Source organism: Ananas comosus, linkage group 1, assembly GCF_001540865.1.
Source record: "Ananas comosus cultivar F153 linkage group 1, ASM154086v1, whole genome shotgun sequence".
In the NCBI taxonomy this organism is placed as follows: Eukaryota; Viridiplantae; Streptophyta; class Magnoliopsida; order Poales; family Bromeliaceae; genus Ananas; species Ananas comosus.
In genome coordinates this window covers 19,829,861-19,851,298 of record NC_033621.1, presented here as the reverse complement: position 1 = coordinate 19,851,298, position 21,438 = coordinate 19,829,861, and the positions used below count along the sequence as shown (strand labels likewise).

The 21,438-nt window shown below is 38.9% G+C and overlaps 3 protein-coding genes across 6 annotated transcripts; 1 reads left to right on the top strand and 2 right to left on the bottom strand.

The window, feature by feature from the left end:
* Positions 8,562-10,020, bottom strand: LOC109722153 (translation initiation factor IF-2-like). The gene is made up of 2 exons (XM_020250087.1): positions 9,988-10,020; positions 8,562-9,500 (listed from the first exon to the last, which is right to left on the bottom strand). Exons 1-2 carry the CDS (start codon positions 10,018-10,020, stop codon positions 8,562-8,564), a joined length of 972 nt encoding a protein of 323 aa, XP_020105676.1.
* LOC109709952 lies at positions 11,259-17,071 on the top strand. Of its 4 annotated transcripts, none has more exons than XM_020232365.1 (11): positions 11,259-11,446; positions 12,774-12,950; positions 13,347-13,588; positions 13,674-13,895; positions 14,057-14,149; positions 14,228-14,326; positions 14,419-14,745; positions 14,861-14,924; positions 15,994-16,055; positions 16,534-16,594; positions 16,828-17,071. In XM_020232365.1, exons 2-8 carry the CDS (start codon positions 12,776-12,778, stop codon positions 14,915-14,917), a joined length of 1,215 nt encoding a protein of 404 aa, XP_020087954.1. In that variant the 5' UTR covers positions 11,259-11,446; positions 12,774-12,775; the 3' UTR covers positions 14,918-14,924; positions 15,994-16,055; positions 16,534-16,594; positions 16,828-17,071. The 4 variants fall into 4 exon arrangements, with proteins under 4 accessions (XP_020087954.1, XP_020087948.1, XP_020087944.1 ...); XM_020232359.1 differs by having other exon boundaries at positions 14,015-14,149; positions 14,861-14,919; XM_020232355.1 differs by having other exon boundaries at positions 14,015-14,149.
* On the bottom strand, positions 17,316-20,895 carry LOC109709949 (premnaspirodiene oxygenase-like). The gene is made up of 3 exons (XM_020232342.1): positions 20,108-20,895; positions 19,596-19,785; positions 17,316-18,006 (listed from the first exon to the last, which is right to left on the bottom strand). Exons 1-3 carry the CDS (start codon positions 20,875-20,877, stop codon positions 17,386-17,388), a joined length of 1,581 nt encoding a protein of 526 aa, XP_020087931.1. The 5' UTR covers positions 20,878-20,895; the 3' UTR covers positions 17,316-17,385.

Sequence of the window (21,438 nt, the reverse complement as noted above, 5' to 3'; positions counted from 1 at the left end):
AGTGAAGATGTTGAAATTATCCCAATGGATCGAGAGTAGTGACATTGTGAGCGAAGGCTCGGTACTACTGTTCATCTATTTTGAATCGCCGAATTAAGCGCTGATGATGAGTTGAGATTAGAGACATGATCAAAGTGTTCATCGAGATTTATGATGAGAAGTCGATATAGCGTGGAACGTGGCTGGTAAAATAAAGTATTCTTTTGAGATTGTTGTGTAGTGAAAGCCACGTGAGATCTTAGAGGACTATGCCTCAAATCATTAGAGTTGATGGATGTGCTAGAATGAATCATCTCATTGAGGAGTGGAAACTCGTGGGTGGTTGAGCACTCGCGATTGAATGATGTGCTCAGATATCGCATGTAGCGATGCCGGTCGGAAACCAAAGTGTGTTTCACCAAGGAATAATTGGGGCAATAATGATAGTTGACGATGACACGGGTATGATAAACAGTTTGCACAAGTGTTGATTATGTGAAACAAGTGCCAGTTTGAGGTATGTTACCTAAATGAGAGTTGGATTAGTCCCTATTCATGAGGGCAGGATAAGTGAAAAGATCACTCTGGAATCAAGAGTGTTGTAGTCATGATCAGTAAAGGTAAAAAAAATTTACCTAGAAGGAATGTGGTAACAGGAGTACGCCGTTCTGTGTGCAAACGAATTATTGAGTTAGAATGGAAAGCGACATTTTGGGATGTTGTCATCAGGTATAGGTAAGGTGAAATATAAAAAATATGGCAACTGATGTTGAAAGATTGCACAATAAGTATCATGTTTCAAATTTGTTACATAATTGTGCATAAGGCATTCACCCTAAAGTAAGAATGGATAGAGTACTTGATATGCCTTCAAATTAATGTAATGAGAGATTGTAGAATTACACTATTTTGCATATAGTAGTTCCACATTACTATTTTGCCTTCAGATTAATGCAGTGGAGTACACGTATTGAGTATAAAACCCTTTGAAACTTAAAAAAGTAATGTGGAAAACTATTCTCATTAGTAGGAATAGAGGAGCCTATAGATGTATTTAAGTTTCACAGACGAAACTCTTGTTAACGGGAGGAGATTGTAATATACGAAAATTTTCAGGTTACAATGCTAACTTTGATCTAGGGGATCAAAGTGAAGTTTGAACTGGACGTGCATCTTTCCCGAGTAATTCTGGAGGTGTGGGAATGATTTTGGGAAGTAATTGATTGTTTCGGTGCAAATTGGATGCGAAATGAACTCGAAAGAGAGTTTTTGGATTGCGATGCTAATTTTGATTGAATGGGTCAAAGTGAGGCATATGTATAATTTGTGACATTCCCTAATTATTTTGGAAGTGTGAGGATGGTTAATGGTAGATTTTGAAGGTGTTTAGAATACCATATATCGAATCTCCGAAGCTGAAGCTAACTTTGATCAAAGTGATCAAAGTAATGTAAGAATGTAAATTGGTATTTCCTAGCTAAATTGGTGGCGTGGGGATTGATAAGGGCATGTGTTAGAAGTATTTGAAGATGTTCGGAACGTAGTGGATGCGAGAAAACGATTTCGGAGTGTGCTGTTGCTGCTGCCAGCTGCCACTAAGTGCAGATTTTGCACTAAAAAAAAACTGCAGGGACCAATATGTAAAAACAAAATTTCAGCATTGTGTGAGGGCGTAGGAGCAATTGCTGCTGCTACTGCTGAGTGCTGCTGCTACTGCCGCCGTCAAGTGCAAAAAGAAACTGCAGAGACTGTTTTGTAAAAGCTGCAGGGACTATTTTATAAACAGAATTCCTGCTTTGTAGAAGAGTTAATTCCTGTTTTGTGGAGGGATTTTTGGCATTTGTCTGGTCTTATCTCTAAACCAGCAACCCTCCAATAGCTTCCATATGTATCCACCTCTCTCTCTTTTCTTTTCTTCTCACTTCTTTCTTCCTCTCTGTCTAAACCAACGATGGATGGGTTTGAAGAAAGCTCTTGATGAAAGTGCAGTTTTGAACTGAGAAGGAGCTTTAGGAGTAGGAAAGCAACCGGTTGAAGCTGAGATTTGAGGTAGGCTTGCTGTTTTTGGTTAGGCTTATGATGTCTATTTTATATATAAAGGGTTGAGTTTTGGGTCTATTACAGATTAGAACTTGCCATTAGCATGTTATTCTATGAAGAAACCTAGTAGAACTATGTGAATTCAGTTGGTAGCCGAAATTTGAGGCTAGGTGAGGTGCATTCCTGGTTAGAGTGATGTTATTTATGCTATAAAAAAGAGTGAAACAATGGAATTCTTGATTACTAGAGTTTCTAATTGCTATAGAGCCTATTTGCCATGAAAGACCTTAGAGAAAATCATAGGCTCACAACATATAGGAGTTTAAATTGCTATGTAGAAAGCTGGTAATTGCACTATGGATAGCCTACATGTGGATGTTGGCAGCTGAGAAGTAACTTGTTAAAACCTGAAACCTGAGGTAAGTTTGTGAGATCTCTTTGTTAGGGATTATTGTGACTACTCTAAAGAGGATTTAGTTTGGGTTTATTGGGCTGCTAAGGCTTGAAGTTGCCATGAAAATTATAGAAAAGCTATGTATATCATGTATGAAGGTTGGCAGCTGGGAGTAAAGCAAGTATCCTGCAGATTTTTGGTTAGGAATTGATGTAAATCCTCTAAACTATTTAGTTTTGAGGTTCTTGGGTTATTAAGATTTGGATTAATCTATAGGTTCTTATAAAACCTATAAAGAAACAGTTTTTATTAAGCTAAAGCTTAAAAACGCAATCTTGTAGGATTAAAGGCCTAGCTTGGTATTGATCGTGTAGAAACCTAATTGGGGATAAAACCGACGCGTTGGAAAGCTCAGATCGGCGTTCCGACGAGCTTACGGCAAGCTAGTTAGGAAAAAATCTCATTTTAGCTTCGTTTGTCGCGAGCGAAGGTTTGGATCATTCATAAATCGCGGGAAGTAGTTTTCTCGCATCTTGGCATCATTTAAAGATGGGTGGTGCTTTCCGAAGTCATCAAATGGCCTATTATGTTTATGTCGTCTTTCTTGAGCATACATGTAATGTATATGTTTAGTGATATTCATGCATTATAGGGTTGAGTTTGATATATGACATGTGGTCTAATTGAATGCTTTGGAAGCAAAATACTTGTGAACAGTGGATAGTAAACATAGAACCCTATAGTTGTATGAACAAGGATTGACTATGACAATAGTTAACAAGTGATATTATGAATAGACGGCATGAGTGGCATCAAGTATTGTGAATGTTAAACAAGAACAATGAACTTGTAAAATGTGTGGCATTAGAACTAGATGAATTGATTAGCAATCAGAGTTGAACATGTAAACCTAGCATAAAGAGCTAGTTAAAGTGTGGCATTGTCATTGTATCCTCAAAATGACGATTGGATCATACTCATATTAGTCTAATACTCGAGGTAAGGTCGCTCCTCCTTGGGCGATGAGCTTCGGAGTGGTCATCAACTGGGTGGGAAGCAAGTATGTGCTCCCCAGTAAACGGTCCCGTCGAGTTGTAGCAGACGTCTCCCCGATAGTAGGGATTGAGTTGGTGAGTTATAGTTAACCAAATGGTTAACCAGATTGATTGGGTAATAGTATATGATAGCAGGCATGCATAAATTTCACATGTTATATATTGTTTCTTTCAGCTTTGTACAGGCATTGTAGTAGCTACATAATATAGTTAGTTACTATCTGTTCTTTTTCTTTTCAACATATGCCTGAGTAAACCTAGTGGGGGAGACGGCGAGGTCGGCAACCGAACCTACTGGGAACTTTCAGTAGTTCTCACCCCACTAACCATGCAGGTTCTAGCTAGTGCGGGTGGTTGAGGATCGTGACTTGGACAGCGCTCTATAGATAGCATACATCCATTGAGTATAGTTGTACCTTATACATTTCATCTATTTATAGTTGATGAAAGCAAATGTAAATTATTCATTTGATAGATGGCAGATGTATATGTTGGAAGAATGAATGTAATAATTATGCAAGATTTGTATTTGATTTAAAGTAATCAAGATACAATGCATGAATGATTTAGTTAGTTTACTTTCACTTTCTTGTGTTGCTTACCTTCGTGTGAGCCATGTATATTGAATTTTTTTCTGGGCATTTCATTACACATGTTTAGTTGTTGTTGTTGAGCCTTAAGCGAACAGAGGAGGTTCTGTTCGTTCGGCGTCTGTGTACGGATCCGAACCGACCAAATTGGCGGTCTTGGGGCGTGACATTAGTGATGGCAGCTCTATTTCCAGAGGAAGGACAGCTTCAGTTTTGAAAATCAAAGAATAAGGTGTGGCTTGAGTGGGGGTCTTAAAAGTTGTTCGGTAAGCCCAGAGCGCATCTGAAATCTTGTCGTGCCATTTCCTCTTATTTTTACCAATAATTTTCTTTAAAAGTTTAACCAGGGTCTTATTGAAAGTTTCGGCCAAACCATTAGCTCTTGGATTATAAATTGACGAATATCGCCAGTCGATTTTATGGTGGGAGGCAAATCTGCTAACTTTAAAGCTTTTGAAGGCTGAGCCATTGTCAGAGATAATTCGACGAGGAACTCCGAAACGGTTCAAAATATTTTCTCTAAAAATTTTTATGACATTATCCGCTTTAACTTCTCTCAAAGGAATAGCCTCAGCCCATCTAGAGAAGTAGTCTATTGCTGCGAGAATAAATTTGTACCCTCAGGATGAGGAAGGATTAATTGGCCCTATAACATCTGTTCCCCACAGATCAAACAGCCAAGAGGTAATTGTTGGGTGTAAAGGGTTCGGATGTTGGTGAATAAAATCGCTATGGACTTGGCATTGGTGGCATTTCCTAGCATATTCCATACAATCTTGAACCATTGTGGGCCAATAGTAGCCCAAGTGTTTAATCTTGAGGCGCATCTTGGGACCAGATTGGTGGGCACCACATACACCCGAATGAACTCCATGCATAACCTGTTTTATTTCTTCTGGTGATATACATCTCAACCATAACTGATCATAAGACCTTCTATAGAAGGTATCATTCACGAAAGCATACTGCATCGCCCCCTTTTTCAACTTAACTTGTTTTGGCTTTTCTTCAGGGAGTTTGTTGTGTTTAAAATAATTAATGAAAGGCTCCCTCCAATCATCTTCCACTTCAATTTTTAGCGCATTTGCCTTCTGGATTTCTTTAGATTCTTCTTCGAGATTTAAGTTCGTAGGTGACAGGATCTTTCTATTCTTGATAGTAACATGGACTTCATCAAGATTGGGATAAGCTAGCTCCTTAGCCAATCTAGCTAGGGCATCAACTTTCCCATTTACAGCTCGAGAGACCCTTTCCAGCGTGACATTTGGTATTTCCTTTATGAGTTCTTGCACCCTTTTCTGATATTTGGTCAATTCCGGCTTGTAGACTTTATATTCGCCCATCACTTGATTAATGATTAACTAAGAGTCCCCATAGATGTGTAGCCGTTGTATATTCATAAAGATGGCTATTTCTAGTCCCGCAATTAAGGCTTCATATTCAGCTTCATTATTTGTACGAGGATCAGAAAGCGCTAGAGAGTACCACAAGATTCCTCTTTCTGGCGTCACAAAAATTAGACCGACACCCGCCCTTACTTGCGGAATACCCGGGCTATATGCAGGTTCAATAAAAGATGCTCCATCGAAATACATATCCCAGTATGGTTGTTCAACATCAACAAGTAATACCTCTTTATCTGGTAGATCGCACACCAAAGATGAACCGTCAGGTACTGGGTGTGCTGCTAAAAAATCAGCGAGTGCTTGCTCCTTGACAGCCTTTTGTGGTATGTAGGTGATGTCAAATTCTAGAAGGATAATTGTCCATTTTGCTAGCCTTCCAGTCAAGACGGGTTTTGTCATTAAAAATTTGAGCGGATCGACTTTTGATACTAAGTAAATTTTGTGCTCGAGCATATAATACCTCAGCTTCTTGACAGCAAATATAAGAGCTAAGCAATGCTTTTCTATTGGTGAGTATGAATTTTCTGCCCCCACAAACATCCTACTGAGATAGTATGGAGCTTGTTCTTTTCCTTCTTCATTATTTTGCGCCAAAAGTGGTCCCAATGACCCATCTTGAGCTGCAGTGTATAATATCAAGGGTTTGTCGTGTATCGGGGCTGCGAGTACTGGTGGATTCATTAAGTATCCTTTTATGCCTTTGAAAGCTGTTTGGCATTTTATGTCCCGGACAAATAGTGCATCCTTCTTTACTAGTTTGGAGAAAGGTTTGACCCTACCAAGAGATTTGAAATAAATCTCTTGATATATGCTAATCTTTCCTTAAAGGATCGAAGTTGTTTTAAATCCTTTGGAGGAGGCATCTCCATAATAGCTTTAATTTTTGAAGGATCGATTTCTACTCCGCTATGCCTTACAATGAACCCTAAAAATTTACCAGAAAAGACTCCGAATGCATATTTGAGCGGGTTCATTTTTAACTGATACTCTCTCAATCGGGTGAAGACAGTGGTTAGATCTTGGAAGTGATTTTCTTTGTTCTATGTTTTCACAACCAAATCATCGACATAGCACCACTGTCTTGTGGAGTAGATCATCAAATATTCTAGTCATTGCCCGCTGATATGTAGCTTTGGCATTCTTGAGGCCGAAAGGCATGACTTTATAACAATATATCCCAATAGGAGTTTTGAATGCAGTATGCTTCTCGTCCTCCGGCGCCTTCTTGATTTGATTATATCTTGATGAGCCATCCATAAACAAGAATAGCTCGCAACTTGAGATATTGTCAATCATTGGTTCCGTTATTGGTAATGGAAAGTCATCTTTTGGGCAAGCTTTATTTAAGTCCCGAAAATCGACGCATATACGAATTTGGCCATTCTTCTTCTTGACCGGAACAATGCTAGCAGTCTAGTTAGCATATTTCTCCTCCCTTATAAAGCCTGCCTCAATGAGCTTTTTGGTTTCCACAATTATTTGCTCTTCTAGATCCACCCTCATCCTCCTAGGTGCTTGTTTGACTGGATGAGCTTGAGAATCTATAGCTAGCTTGTGAACAGCCACCTCTGGATTAAGGTCTGGCATTTCTTTATAACTCCACGCAAAGCAATCTTTAAATTCTGTTAGCAATGCCTTTAGCTTCTCTTGTTCTTCTTCTGGAACTAGTGCAGTTATATAAGTGGGTCTGGGGTCTTCTTCTGTCCCCAGATTTATCTCGAGAAGTTCGTCTACAGTTGCTTATCCCCCATCTTCAAGCTCTTGAGATGCATCTTTTGGTTCAAGAGATTTTTGTTCATCGACCAAATGTTCAGCAATATCCTCATTTGCATTGATCATATTACAGGTATAGATATCTTGGTAAGTGGAACTTTTGTAACATCCTAGGCCTCTTGTATTGCTAGATTTGCCATTTGGGAGTACGGATCTTCTTTGAGGTGGATTCCATATTCGTTAAAGGACTTTGTGGTTGGCCCAAGACCTCCTTGTGGGGCAACCTAACTTGTGTATCATCTTTTTCAAGCTAGCTGAGAAATAATTTGGAATTTCTATATCCTCGTATATATCATTATCATAATCCTCCGGTTTGATGACATCAGTGGATTTTTGATCGTCTGATTTATAAAAAAGGATTCCTCTTTTTACTATTCTCATTCCTTCAATATTTTCTATCTTTAGCGGGACAAAAAAGTTTTTAAATGATCCACAAAAGAAACCCGTTTTGCAGAAATGAGTTTGTAGCATTTTTCTGGAACCTTGAGAATTGCCAATGTATCTTCCACCAGGTTAGAGGCTTTTGCAATCATTCTATCAGTCCTGACATAAGCTGTAAAGTGATGTTCATCTTCTCACGAGCTTTTGACTTCAAGGGTATTCAAATTGCTTGAAAGAAGCTTCATAGCCCAACATAACTCATCTTCATCGAGATCGGAGCTATCCGGGTCACTTTTGAAATGTGGCACTGTTGACTCCCTCTTAATTTCGTCTACAAGTTTCTTCTTTTTAGAGGATTGTTCTCTCGATAGGGTACGATTTTCTTCTGTATCTTCTGATTCTATAAAATATCTTGCATCTTCATATCGAATTTCGTGAACTCCAAATAGTCGAATATCACAACCAATTCTATATTTCTCACCATCTTTTATATATTTCAAGCACTGATGAAGGGTAGACGGAACTACGTGATATTTATGCAACCAAGGCCTTCCTAACAATAACTTATTAAGTATTTTCATTGATAACATAAAATTTTGCCTAAGTTTGCAACTTCCCAAACCTTATCGGAAGGGTAATAGACCCGAGGGCTTTTTGACTGTGTTGGTTGAACCCTTGAATTGCGACTTTTTCTAAGTTTAAATAGCCGACATCCATTGCCAGACTCTTTAGAGTTTTTAACGTCATTAAGTTCACAGAAGATCCAGGGTCAATTAAAATGTGGTTCATCCTTTCTCCGTCACTTGTGCCGGTCATATATAACGGTCGATAATGATGCGTTGTCCCTATTAATAAATCCTTTTCTGTAAAAGTGATATTGGCCGAGTGAACGAGGTATAGCGCCTCCTTCATACTTGTCTCGGCGAAGAATGCATGAAAGAGCTCAGGATTTTGGAGAGCATAGATCAACACTTCGCTGAGTTCTAAGGGCGTCGTAAACACTCAGAAGTCTTGGGACTTTTCGTAAATGAGAGAGCACATTATACTCTATTCTTATCAGCTTTGCTTGATTTGAAGAAGTTGGAAGTTCTTTGCCGACTTGAGCTTCTCTATCTCTCTCCTTTTGAACTGGCAAGGTGAAGCTATGGCTGGCCAGCAACGGCCGGGCGACGGGCGCGACGTCGGCAAGCAGGTGCAGCCGACGGAAAAAGGCTGGGGTGCGCGTCGGCCGGCGACGAAAGGCGGCGGCGGCGACGGGCAACGATGCCCTAGCCGCACAGTTGATGGAGAGCCTGGCTCCAGCTCGGCCGACAGGGGCATCCGGGGGCAGGAGCGCCGGCGGCAACCGGGTGCGGCCGACCGAGGAGGATCGGGGCTCACGCCGGCCGGCGGCGGTAGGAGGCGCAGCGGCGTTGGGAGAGGCCGAGGTCGCACATGTACACTTGGCCTCGGGCTCACGAGGTAACGACGGCCGGGGGAGCTCCGGGGCAACGGCGAGGGTTCGCCGTAGGCCGGAGGGAGGCGGGGCGGCCGGCACAAAGCAGCAGCGACGCGCAGGCCAGCAACTGCCCTGGTCTCGGCCAGTGCCTGCGTAGGCTGGCCGCAAGCTGCCCAGACTGGCAATGCCAGCGCGCGGGGGCGGCGGTGACCGGCGGTCGAGGCTGCCGGAGGTCGAGCAAGGCCAAGGGAGGAAGCCCAGGTATGGGGATCCTTCCGTGTGGTCCACGGCAGGGATGGTGGCAAGTTGGTGGAGGAGAAGCAATGTAGCCCATTCCGGCGGCCGGAGGCGCGCGCCGACGGCCGGGGCGCGTGCGGCGAGGGTAGGGGAAGGTGCTTGGCGGCTGGGGAGGTCAGCTGAGGGAGCTAAAGGTCTAGGGTTAGGCTAAGAAAACCCTAGATCGCAACATATATACCAATTGCAATTTTGCGCAAAAGTCCCCGAAGACTCAGAATTTCATACTGAGTCCTTCACGGCATGAGTAAATCGCACAGATGTACCTCCTTGCTCGAAATCACTCAAAACGGTACGTAAAATATAAGGTGTTTTGCGGATTTTCTGTTTTGCCAAAATCGACCCTTTAGCAAACATTATGAATTTTTGGAAGATCCGTCCGTCATATTTACGAACGGACTGCGCCAGCGCATTCAGCATGACCAGGGTATCAAACTCGCAATTTCATTTCGCCCGATATGATCGCCGATTTGCAACGAAACTCATCCACTCTTCAATTACCAAAAACCACACACATATATAAATGTGTAAATCTAATAAAATCCCTTTTTCTCGAAAATCGTGCGTCAAAATCCAAATCTGTCAGTGCCATTGGGTTCAGGCCAGTCGAACCATTGAAAACGAGCTATTGGATCACTATGAACAGAGTCAAATATGCATCAGAAGCCATCTCCACTCATTGGCTTCTTCGGAAAACCGGAGTTACTACTATTCACTTTAAGTGATTAGTACAGGTCGCGTAACTTCTCCATCCTAACTTATTTTCTCTCGAAACTTGATGAGTGCTTATATAATTAAATTACACACAAAAATAATATCAACAGAGAGTTTAGCTACACTGCCAAAATCTCAGTCCTCATAATATGTTTAATTTCTTTTACACTATAGCTAATTAAGTTTTTTTTTTGTATTTTTTTTCTTGCTTTCTTCCAAATTATTCTTTACCTTATGGTTTTGTAAACTAGGCAATGTTGAAGAAAAGGATTATTTTTCTTTTTTCCTTTTAGATGAAGTTTCTTTACTACTGTGTTGCAACTCATATTTCACACTAATTAAACTTTTTGATGATTTTTTTTTTTTTGAGAGAAAGAGATAGGTAACACGCTACCCGCTTCGTTTATTTCATTTAGAAAATAAATTTAGCTGGAAATGTGAATTAATTAGGATTCGAACTTAAGATCTCGGGTACCAACCACCAAGCCCTTTGCCACTTGCTCTAGGAATGGTTGAAACCATGCAGAGGTTTTAAAGAGCTTCTTTTATTCTATCATTCTAACTCGTTATATATTACGCATACGTAAACCGAATAACTTTATTCTAAATAGATAACATAACATAACTACAAGTACGTACTAACTAAAATCCATAAACNGGATGCTTATGCATGTCATTATTATTGTACTTAAATAGTTTCCTACGGATCCCTGCAAGGGGTGGCGACCAAGACGAGGTCGACCTTCCGCCACTACAAAAAACTTGATTTAGGACGACAGTTAATTTAATAACACTTAACATAAGCGCTCGCAAAAATATTTTAGCAGCGGTTTTAACTAATTATTATAACAGTTATAAACCGCCGGTATAAAGTAATATAATGATTGAGAATTTTTTTAATTTTTTTATTATTTTTTTTATTTTTTAAAGGTACAAATATGTAATATATGGATTCTGGTATTAAAATAAAAAAAGTTATAAAATTATAGTGAACTTATAAAATTACGACCACTTTCTGATTGTAGATTTAGCATTATTTTTTTTTAAATATTTGATTCAAACTAAAACTCAAACAAAAAATTTTTGATTCAAACTAAAACTCAACCCAAACGAAATGTTTCATCCAACTAAAACCCTGCCCCAAAAACAAAAAAGAAAAAGACCCCTCCCCACCTCACGCACACCCCACTCCGCCGCGCAAACCCCCTCCCCCCACCACGCCCCCTTCTCTTCACGATCAGACCCCCTCTCTCTCCCTCAACACTCTCTCTCCCTCTCGGACACCAATCTCCCTCTCCGACTCTGATCTCGCTCTCCGACTCTGATCTCTCGTAGGTGAGCTCTCTTTGTGGTGCGCGATAGATCGGCTTCGACTCCTCCTGGTATGAATTTCTGATTATTATTTTGGGTTCAGATTTGAATTTCGTCGGTGCTTTTTTGGTGGTAAAGATATACTGGGATTTGATTGATGTTCTAATTTAGGTTTTTCTAGGTTTAATGTTTTATTTATTTATTTATTTGGGTGAGATGTAGTAAGTTTTGACTGGATTTCTCTTGTTTCTTCTACTAGTATGAATTTGGTTGATTAGTTGAGATTTGGGTTGTATTTTGTGAATTTGTGGAGTTGTGATTAATGCTCTAATTTAGGTTTGTAATTTGATAGGTTTTGTTAAGTTAACCTTTTGTTTTTTTTGTTTTTGTTCTTTGGTTGTTGTATTTTTGGTAAAGTTATTCTGGGTTTTGAATCTTTTGATTAATTTTCTAATATAGGATAATCCACAAAGTAGTGGATTATCCATAGCTAATTCTAAATGCAATTCCACCTTTTGACCAATTTGGCATAGGGGAGTTTCCTTTCCTAGAGCTATATCCATTCTTCAGATAGGTTGTTGTATTTCTGTTGGTTAGTAAACTGCGTATATCATTGCTTCTTCCTAGTTGTCAGCTTGACTCATTTGTATGTTCTTGATCTTTATGTGGTTGTGCTATTTCTTTGATTCTGAAATGTGTTGAGTGGCCCTTAATCTCATGTTTGCTGGATTATTTGCTCATTCTGTAGGATGTTCAATACCAAATAATTGTACATATTCTATTATCTGCTAACTCTAATCCCTGCCTGGTGCTGTATATGATTCTGTAATTTGTTGGCTCCATGCTATTATTGCAATTTTCTAAATGCATTTAAATAGAAATTCCCAACCCCTTCTTTTCACTGGGGGAGTGTTTGTCTCGGTAAATTGCAATTTGGTGGAAAGGGCACAGATTGGCTCACTGTTGTTAAGACAAAACCTAGAGATGTGTTTGATATTGGTAGTGCTGGAATTGGTGAAGCTGACGACAACACATACTATGATAGTGAGCCATATAATATAGATCTTGCAAGTTTATTAAGCGATACAAATGACTATCTTAGTTGGGTTAGAAATGATGTAGATGGAACTACAGTCAACAAGACGCTTGCTTCTGAAAACTTAATACAGGAGGACAAGTACACAGATAGCTCCTAGTTTGATGATGACTCAACAAGTAGTTGCTCTAGCAAGTAGAGAAAGCAAAATTGTATTGTATATTTTCTGGCATTTTGTTTCAATATCATAAGCAAATTAAATATAGAAATGTCATTGTTATAAAAGTTGTAATTTCTAATGTCATTACTAATTTTTTTTTGTTGTTTCCTATTATTAATGATATGCGTAACATTATGTGCAGGAATGGCAAAGAAACGTCTCAAGCTTTGCTCTGTAGAGGGTGATGTGGAGATACCGACACAATGCCCTAAACAGACTCGAGAATTTTCACTTCCGCACCAACCAGATGCCGAGACGCATGAAATGGATGATGATGTCGACCAAGTAGATTCTAATGAAGTGGAAATTTGTATCACTGGTATACCTTAAATTCTTTCCTTATCATTGATTTTTAACATCTATATATAGTTTGATTTAGTTTATATAGTTGATAATTAGTGTTTAAATGCATCATTTGAAACTTAAAAAAGTGTTTATATTTCAACTTTGACTAGCCTTAGATTCCTATTTGAATTTTATTAATTGATTTGTTTGCTGCTTCAAATGGCTATTTTAATTCTTCATATCTAAAGTTAACATCTATTTTTCACTTTATTTCCTGCATAGCTTCAACAATATCATAATACTTATAGTAACTATATTTTGCTAAATACTTGTATTATAGAGAAGTAAAGAAAGAATTGCTTATTTACTTTTAGAAAAAGAATTGCTAAAAACTCGTGTTGTTTGTATGTTTCTTTTGTTAATCAAATAGGTGGGTCATCTGCACGTGGAAAACGAGGGGTCACTCGTATGTCTGACATTTGGAATTTGCCTTCTAATCAACGGATTATGTTGAAATATAATAACTATTTTCAGCCCATTGATAAAGAAGGCAGCATTCTTCATAGATTTATGGGTACTGTAGTCAGGAAGCCAAATCTAGCTCCAATTGATTACTTGAGTTGGCGTAAGATGGATGTTAAGTACAAAAATTCTTGTTGGGAAGTTCTTGAGGTAGTTGAATTCAATTATTTATCTTGTTGTTTGTTATAATTTTGGCACAAATTTATTATCTAATGTGAAGAACTTTTGGGTATAGTCAAAGTTTGAATTCCCGAGAGATCCAACAACAAGAGAAAAGATTCGGCATAACACAATAAAGAAGCTTGGCGATCTTTGGAGAAATTACAAGTGCGAGTTGAAAGCGAAATATTATGATGAATCACGAAAAAGGAAGGAGATTTTAGCTAGGGCACCACCATCTGTTAATCATGCCCAATTTGCTAGATTAGTTGATTATTGGCGTTCTGATGAAGCGAAGGTATATCTTGTTCTACAAAACTATATTGCACTATTTATATTGTTTGGAAAAGTAATTGGCTCTATCAATGTACTGAATTTGCAATTTCTTGCCTTATACATTTTTTTTATTTTCTTTAGAGATGGAACCTATTTGCTAAAATTGGGGCAATATGCTTGCAGGAACGTAGTAGAAAAAATAAAGAAAATAGAGATAAAAAAAAGGACTTTCATACTGGTGGTTCAAAATCAATAGCACAGTATGCATTTGAGATGGTAAGTAGGAGGTTTTTCAGTTTCTTGCATGCTGCCTTTTAACTTTATGTCCTCTTTAATAAAATATTTTATGAGTAGGAGAAGCATGGAGAAGTTCCAAGTAGGGGAAAGCTTTATATTGCGCTTCATCAACAAAAAAATGGAGAGCCTGTTACAAAGCGCGCCAAAAAAAATATTGTATAGTTCGAGAATTTATATTGTTACTTATATTTACTTTCTTCATTGTATATTTTAATATACACATATTTTTCTTTTTTTCCAAATTTCAGAAGAAGTTGAAGAAATTAATGCAAAAAGAATCGGATGTCACTCAAGGCAGCTCAGGAGGTAGCTCAATGTGGGCGGCTGATGATGCATATTCTAAAGTGATTGGCCAAGATCGCCATGGTCGTGTTCGTGGTGTGGGATTTGGTCCAACACCCTCTATGCTAAGTGACGTATCGTCAAACAATTCTCATCAATTAAAGATCATTTCAATGGAAGAAATTTTAAGAGATAAAGATAGAGAAATATATGACCTTAAGGAGAGATTAGCTTCTATAGAGGCCAAAGTAGATATGCTTTTTTCAAAGCAGTCGGATGCTCAATCTTCAAAGGTCATGAATCCATTTCAATCCTTAAGCATTTAGTTCTAAATTTTAAAATAATTATTGTATGTTATGTTTTTTTAGATTGTTTCTTATCTATGTGATAATGCTTTTCATATTGTAGGTTCAAGATGTTGATGGTAGAGCTGATTGTGACACTCAAAGAGAAAGTGGAATTTAATTGTAAGGTAACTAATTCGTTATAAAGTTTCCACAATACATATATTTTCATATCTTCTTTCGCATAGTTTGTCTATAGTTATGTTATTTTAAGTTTGATGGGTGTTTTTGTATTTTGTTATGTTAAGGAGTTAATTGTATAGTTCCCTTTTTATGTGTGTATAGAATCTCTAGATTTTAGTCTAGTTTAATATCTTTATTGTGTTATCTCTTTTAAGCACCATGCTAGTGGATTTATTGGGTGTTACCTAAACTCAAAATGGTGGACACTAGAACATCAAGAGACATCACTATTAGTCACGTGGGCTGTGGGTGCTTCTACCTGTGATGTTTTGTAGTATATGTGATAAGCTCTTTTTTAAACTTCTTGATGCTTCATGTTCCCTCTTTATTTCTATGTACCTTTTTTGCCATTGTTGTTCTAGTGATATTGGACCCTTGCTTCTACATTAGTTGATGGATGGGTTTCTTGTTTTACAGCTGTAATTTGAAAATTGTTTCTCTCTATCTATTTGAAGAGCCTTTATTGCCGAGTGGGATGATTGAGAGGTTATTAACTAAGTGGGATGATTCGATTTAAGAAAGTAACTAAAATTGAAACAGTTAGAAGTTGAGGGAGTTTCAATCAAAAGAAAAGTAGTTAAAGGAGTCTAATTGAAATTGGCCTACAGATAAGGAGGTTTACATACATTTGAATCATTTTTTCTAAGGAATGATGTGACGGCTGATTCAGCTAGCAAAAGTTGATGCGGCAATGATCGTAGTTAATCAAGTTGCGACATTTTTTGACTAATTATTTTTCAACTGTCACGCCGTCTCCAAGAGGTGTGTTGGCAGCTGAATTAGTGATTACATCATCGCCAAGAGGTGAACTGGTAGCCATGTTATAGTAGCTCAATTGAACCAAATTTAAGTTTGGTGACGCAAGTGAGATTTCACTGTAAATTTAGTGACTGATGGTGTACTTTTCCCTTTATTTTCTTATATTTTCCCATTGAGTTAGGCAGTTAGGTTTTTGAGGGTAATCTTCTGTTGACAAAGCAAATCTGAATTTTTGGTTTTTTTAATGGTTTGCAGATGTTTCGAGTTAAAGATCCTAAAGTGAGTCTTGATTTCTACTCTCGTGTGTTGGGGATGAAGTAAGTTCCATTCAGATATTCTTTTCTTCATTACTTATTGATCTGTGGTACAGTCTTTACAATTTTAGAAATAAATCAATGATTGGCTGATGATAAACACTGGCACGTGTCTAGAGTATGTACCCAGAATGTATATTGCGATATCCATAATTCAAGCTACCTGAATAGGATCATTTTGACCTGACAAGCATAACTCCATGCCCAGAGAAAACCTATTTTGATTAATTAATTTCAATTAATGTCCCTTTTATTTGCTTTGCTGGAGGTCATGACGATGCAAAAATGTTTTGTTTAATTAAACTGGTGCCAAGAAGCTGACAAAAAGTGTCAACAATGTAGAGCTTCTATTTCATATCTACACTTCTTATGTTAAGTTCTTAAACATAGAAGAAGCCATTGCAAGTTCTATTGTTGGAGTTCTTCTTGTTCACCTAATTTTGGGCGTTAGGCTTATAATTTTTCTTGCATGAAAAACCAGGTTATTGAAGCGACTGGATTTCCCTGAAATGAAATTCAGCTTGTATTTTCTTGCCTACGAGGTTGGATTTCGACTTTCACCTTCTTTTCCTAGAGATTTATTAAACATAGCGCTAGAATTTTTACTTTTATATATACTTCCGTTTTGCTTCCAAAACCTTGTCTCTTGGAGCTTTCTAGTTTCATTTCGTTGTTCTAGTAGAACCCACATATATTGATATATTGAGGTTCATCTCATAATCTTTAAGACCTTTTCATTTTTTTGTTTCACTAACTTGATTTTTTTTTTTTGCAGGAATTTTCAAAAAAGAGGAAGGATTGGTGTTTCATGCGGAGTGAATTCATAAAATAAGTTGAAGAACTCGTAGAAAACTTTGATTTCATATGGATTTTATTTCTTTTAGATTGAAAACTTCTTTGAATAAAAGTTTTGATTGACAGTTCTGTTTTTACTCTACAAACTCCTATTTGATTAAATGATTTGACTTCTCTTGTTTGACAATTGTCGTATGTAATCAAATTTAAATTTGTTTGGATGATGAATTTGTTCATATATCTCATTTTAAAGAGTCTTAAAATCTTGTCTAGTTTTCTTTTAATTGTATAATTTGTAGTTTGGATTGAATTCACAACAATTATGAAACCGATGGTATAAATTTATTAATTTATACTAGCGTTTTTTACTATATTTAGTAGCGGTCGGAAAAGCGTTACTAAAATTATTATCTTCTCCAACGGTTGTATAAACTGTCGGCAAAGGTTTTTAGCGACAGAGATCTAACAGCGGTTATAAAATTTTTTCCGACGGTTTTACAAATGTCGGGAAACATTTTTCCAGCGGTTCTATAGACTTTTACCAGCGGTTTCGACCGCTTCTAAAATCTATTTTTTTTGTAGTGCGCTCCGCTGGCGCGAGGCTGGTCTCCTCCATGCTGAGCTCCTCAGGCGTCATCCCGTCCGGCATCCGCCAATCGAACCGACGGAGCAGCTCTGCGAGGGACACGAACACGCCGGCGAGTGCAAACACCATCCCAGGGCACATCCGCCGCCCCGACCCGAACGGCAGCAGCTCGAAGCTGGTCCCCTTGTAGTCGGCTGCGCCGGGCTCCGCGAACCGCTCCGGCATGAACCGGTCCGGCTCCGTCCAGTACTTGGGGTCCCGCCCGATGGCCCACACGTTGACGACGGCGCGCGTCCCCGGCGAGATCTCGTATCCCTCCACCTGGCACGTCGACTGGCACACTCTAGGGATGAGCAGCGGCACTGCAGGGTGCAGTCGTAGGGCTTCTTTCACCACCATTCTGAGATAGTTGAGCTCGTTTACTTGGGCTTCTTCGACAATGCCGTCCGTTCCTTTCAGTGCTTCCCTGACCTCCTTTTGCGCCTTTGCCATCGCGTCGGGGTTTCTGATCAGCTCCGACATGGCCCATTGGAGCAGCGCTGACGACGTGTCCGTCCCCGCAAGAAATAGATCCTAGTTTTTTTTTTTTTTTAAAGGAAGAACAATAAAAATGTAGCTAAATTACACAAAACTTTCATGCAAAAAATATTTATTTTTTTATTTTTTTTCTTTTTGACTTTTAAAAAATTTATATTTTGTGCACTTAAAATTTTAAAAATATTTTCAGAAAGACGACGTTAATAGAGAAAGCAAAATGATTAAATTATTCTTACAATTTTTTATAAGAATTTTTTTTTTGATATAAATTATAAGAAATGGATGGATTAGTGATGGAATCTTGCAGGAGGGGGGTGAAATAACATAAAATTAATGTTGGGGAGGTAAAATATAGATTTTCAAAAGTTAGGGAAAAAAAGCGAAAAAACGGATATTTACAGAAATATTTTCTATAATTTAGCCTAAAAATAAATAATATAAAATTTTACACCAAGTTTGCGCCATTTATATATATTTTACCATCTATTCTTTGAAATTCTTTGATTTGTAGCTTAATAAGATTTTCATAAATGTCATACTTTTAATCTAATCATTTATTTCATTTTAAGTAGGGTGCTACTTAGAAATCTTTTGGCAACAAAGATGGAACTATCGGACATGATGAACAAACAAACGAAAGTATGGTGCATGAATATGCTGATGCACCGAATGTATCCAATAATTTATCAGAGTTCTTAAGAGAGCACAAATCAAACGAGTTAAAACGTGGAAGGTTAAAATTGTAACTTTCAAAGGCTGCGTGGGTAAATTGGATGCAAACGTTCCAAATTTAATTCTATGTTCATAATTTGATATTTTAAAATAAAATTTTGCCTAAAGTTTAGATATAATTTACTGCAAAAAAAAAAAGACAAATAAGAAAAAGAGATAGCACTTTCACAACAAAATTCTCTTCTACCATTATTGAGGAGAAAATATTGGTTGACCGAGTCTAACTACCGCTCCAGCTGGACCAGTTAAAATGCGGTACATAGATCACAAAAAAAAAGGTTATTTAATTATTAAAGTTTAATAAGAGATATATATTGCATTTTAACTATTTGAAACAGAAGAGTTTTAATTTTGGAAAAGTTATCATTGAACTTTTTAGTTTAATTGGATTACTTCTCAAACTCGGAATGTTTTTTTTCTGACAGAGTAATAATTAATTTGTCAGCTAATTTAGCTGCTACTAAAATATAATTCCGCAACGATTGCGAGTTATTTCAAATTGCTGAAACATATGATATATTTTACTTTTCAGTTATAACAGATCATTTCAGATAAATTAGTAGTGATTGTCGTCTCTAGAAAATGAAATGACAACTAAATTCAACATTGTTTTATCGTTTTATTTGAAAATTTAGATAGAACTTAAGGACGTGACTGAATAAAGATAGAAATTGAAGTTCACTATCTTAATTGAGATAAATTAAAGTTCATTTTTTACTTAAAGTTCAGTAACGTATAGAAAAATTTGGTATCTTTCAATCTCTCACTGCCAGGGTTATGTATGCATCTCCAATTAGTTAACTTTGATGGAAACTACATCATGAGTTCAAATGTCGATAAAACTTTAATATCCAAACCTATTGACAATTCTGATAGTGCCATAGTATACTAACCAGAATCACGGCCTTTATGTTATCAATTGAAATAGGGATTTCGAGGTCGCCATGATCCTTAAGCCTGAGGAGTAGGTCTATCAAGTCCTCCTCGTCCTCACCGTCGCGGCCGGCATTCGACTTCTTTTGCTGATGTTGTTCGATTATCTCATCGAAGATTTCGTCAAGTTCCTTACGTACTTTCAGTAACCTGCAGGCATTGGATATGAAATACTAAAATACTTACTGTACTTCTACAGTAATATTGGAGCATATATATATATACTTCGAATTTGGTGTTGATTACTTTTTCAAGAAACATTGTTGTCTCGCATGGTACTTCATTAGAATTTCAGGATCACATACTGCATGTCGTTTCAATACAGCTCACTTAAACGCCAATTTTTTAGATTTATTTAGAATTCAATTTAGCTAGCTGCGTGGCATCAATGTGATATCTTAATTATTATCGCACACAAGCTCTGCTGCACAGGGTGGCAGGGATCGATGTGTGGGTGTGTGGGGGCATGCACCTGGCGCGGAGGCCGAAGATGACGTCGAGGAACTTGAAGGAGGGGAAGGCGTCGGCGATGCTGAAGCCCGCCGCGGTCTCCACAGCGGCCTTGGCTACATCCAGGAAGCGGTGGTGCTGCGCGTTCTGCTGCCCGAACGCCGCCCGTGAGATCACGGCGTTCGTCATCGTGGTCAGCCTGCGGCTCAAATTCACCGCCGACGGCTTCGGCCCCGCCGCGGCAGCGGCAGCGGCAGTAATGTCCTCGACCAGCTTGGCCACCTCGTCCCTTCTGATGCTCGCGAAGGCCCGGACGCGCTTCGGGCCGAGCAGCTCCGTGAGGCAGATGCGGCGCAGCTGCTTGTAGTAGGCGTCGTAGGGGGCGAACACCATGTCGCTGCAGCCGTAGGCCAGGATCTGGCCCACCAGCAGCGGCGGCCGGAACGCGAAGTTGCGGTCGTGCGTCCGGAGGATCGCCTCCGCGGCCTCGCGCGACGAGGCCACCACCAGGTCCAGCTGGCCCATGCGCAGGCCCATCAGGGGCCCGTGGACCCGCGCCAGCTCCCGCAGCGCCCGCTGGGTCCCGCCCCCCGGCGCACGCCGCGCCGCGCGCGCCACGTGGTGCATCGTCCCGATCAGCGGGAGCGCGCGCGGGCCCGGCGGCAGCTTCGAGATTCGTGCCCCGCAGTTGCTCCTGGACCTGGCGACGAGGACGAGGAGCGCGTACGCGGAGAGGCACAGGAGAGAGGAGACGAGTATCACGGGATCGAGCGAAAGGAAGCGGAGCTCCATTTCTTGTTTTTTTTTTTCTTTTTTTCACTCACTCTCTCTCTCTCTCTCTCTCTCTCTCTCTGTTCTTGCTTTAAGTTTCTGTGTGATCGTTTGGTGCTACTGTTAAGTTCTTACTTATAGGAATGTGGAGCAAGCTGGGTTGCTCTAAAAGTAATAGTTTTTTTTTCACACTTTGTTGAATTTTCTCTTTCGAGTCTTGTTGAATTAATATTTTTTTTTTCCTAATTTATGAGCTGGAATTTTGGAAGAAGATGTTTGAGACATTGTAAAGAGCCGTTGGAAAATGATTGATACGATTTTAGTTTCCTGTATTTTTGCTCCAAGGAAAAACAAAAGCTTTGTCTAAAAGCTTACTTAATTTACCTCCTCACAAGAGCAAAACTTTATAAATTGCTGGAAACAAATTCGCTCGAGTGCTAAAGCTTGTGCTACGGAACACAAGTCAAGCAAGCACTTGGTTTGGTGAAGCATGATTTCTAATAAATTGAGAGAAAGTTGTTGTCATGATCTTAATTAAAACTTGGAAGAATTTGTTAGAATTTGTTGGAGTTATTTGAAGGA

Excerpts from the sequence above, each read along its gene's own strand:
- LOC109722153 (XM_020250087.1), bottom strand. The coding sequence starts at position 10,020 with ATGGCTTCTGATGCATATTTGACTCTGTTCATA. Across the intron at positions 9,501-9,987 it reads CATATTTGACTCTGTTCATA|CCTAACCCTAGACCTTTAGC; the intron begins GTGATCCAATAG and ends GGGTTTTCTTAG.
- LOC109709952 (XM_020232359.1), top strand. The coding sequence starts at position 12,776 with ATGGCAAAGAAACGTCTCAAGCTTTGCTCTGTAGAGGGTGATGTGGAG. Across the intron at positions 12,951-13,346 it reads AGTGGAAATTTGTATCACTG|GTGGGTCATCTGCACGTGGA; the intron begins GTATACCTTAAA and ends TTAATCAAATAG. Across the intron at positions 13,589-13,673 it reads CTTGTTGGGAAGTTCTTGAG|TCAAAGTTTGAATTCCCGAG; the intron begins GTAGTTGAATTC and ends TTTTGGGTATAG.
- LOC109709949 (XM_020232342.1), bottom strand. The coding sequence starts at position 20,877 with ATGGAGCTCCGCTTCCTTTCGCTCGATCCCGTGATACTCGTCTCCTCT. Across the intron at positions 19,786-20,107 it reads ATCTTCGGCCTCCGCGCCAG|GTTACTGAAAGTACGTAAGG; the intron begins GTGCATGCCCCC and ends CAATGCCTGCAG. Across the intron at positions 18,007-19,595 it reads ACATAAAGGCCGTGATTCTG|GATCTATTTCTTGCGGGGAC; the intron begins GTTAGTATACTA and ends AAAAAAAACTAG.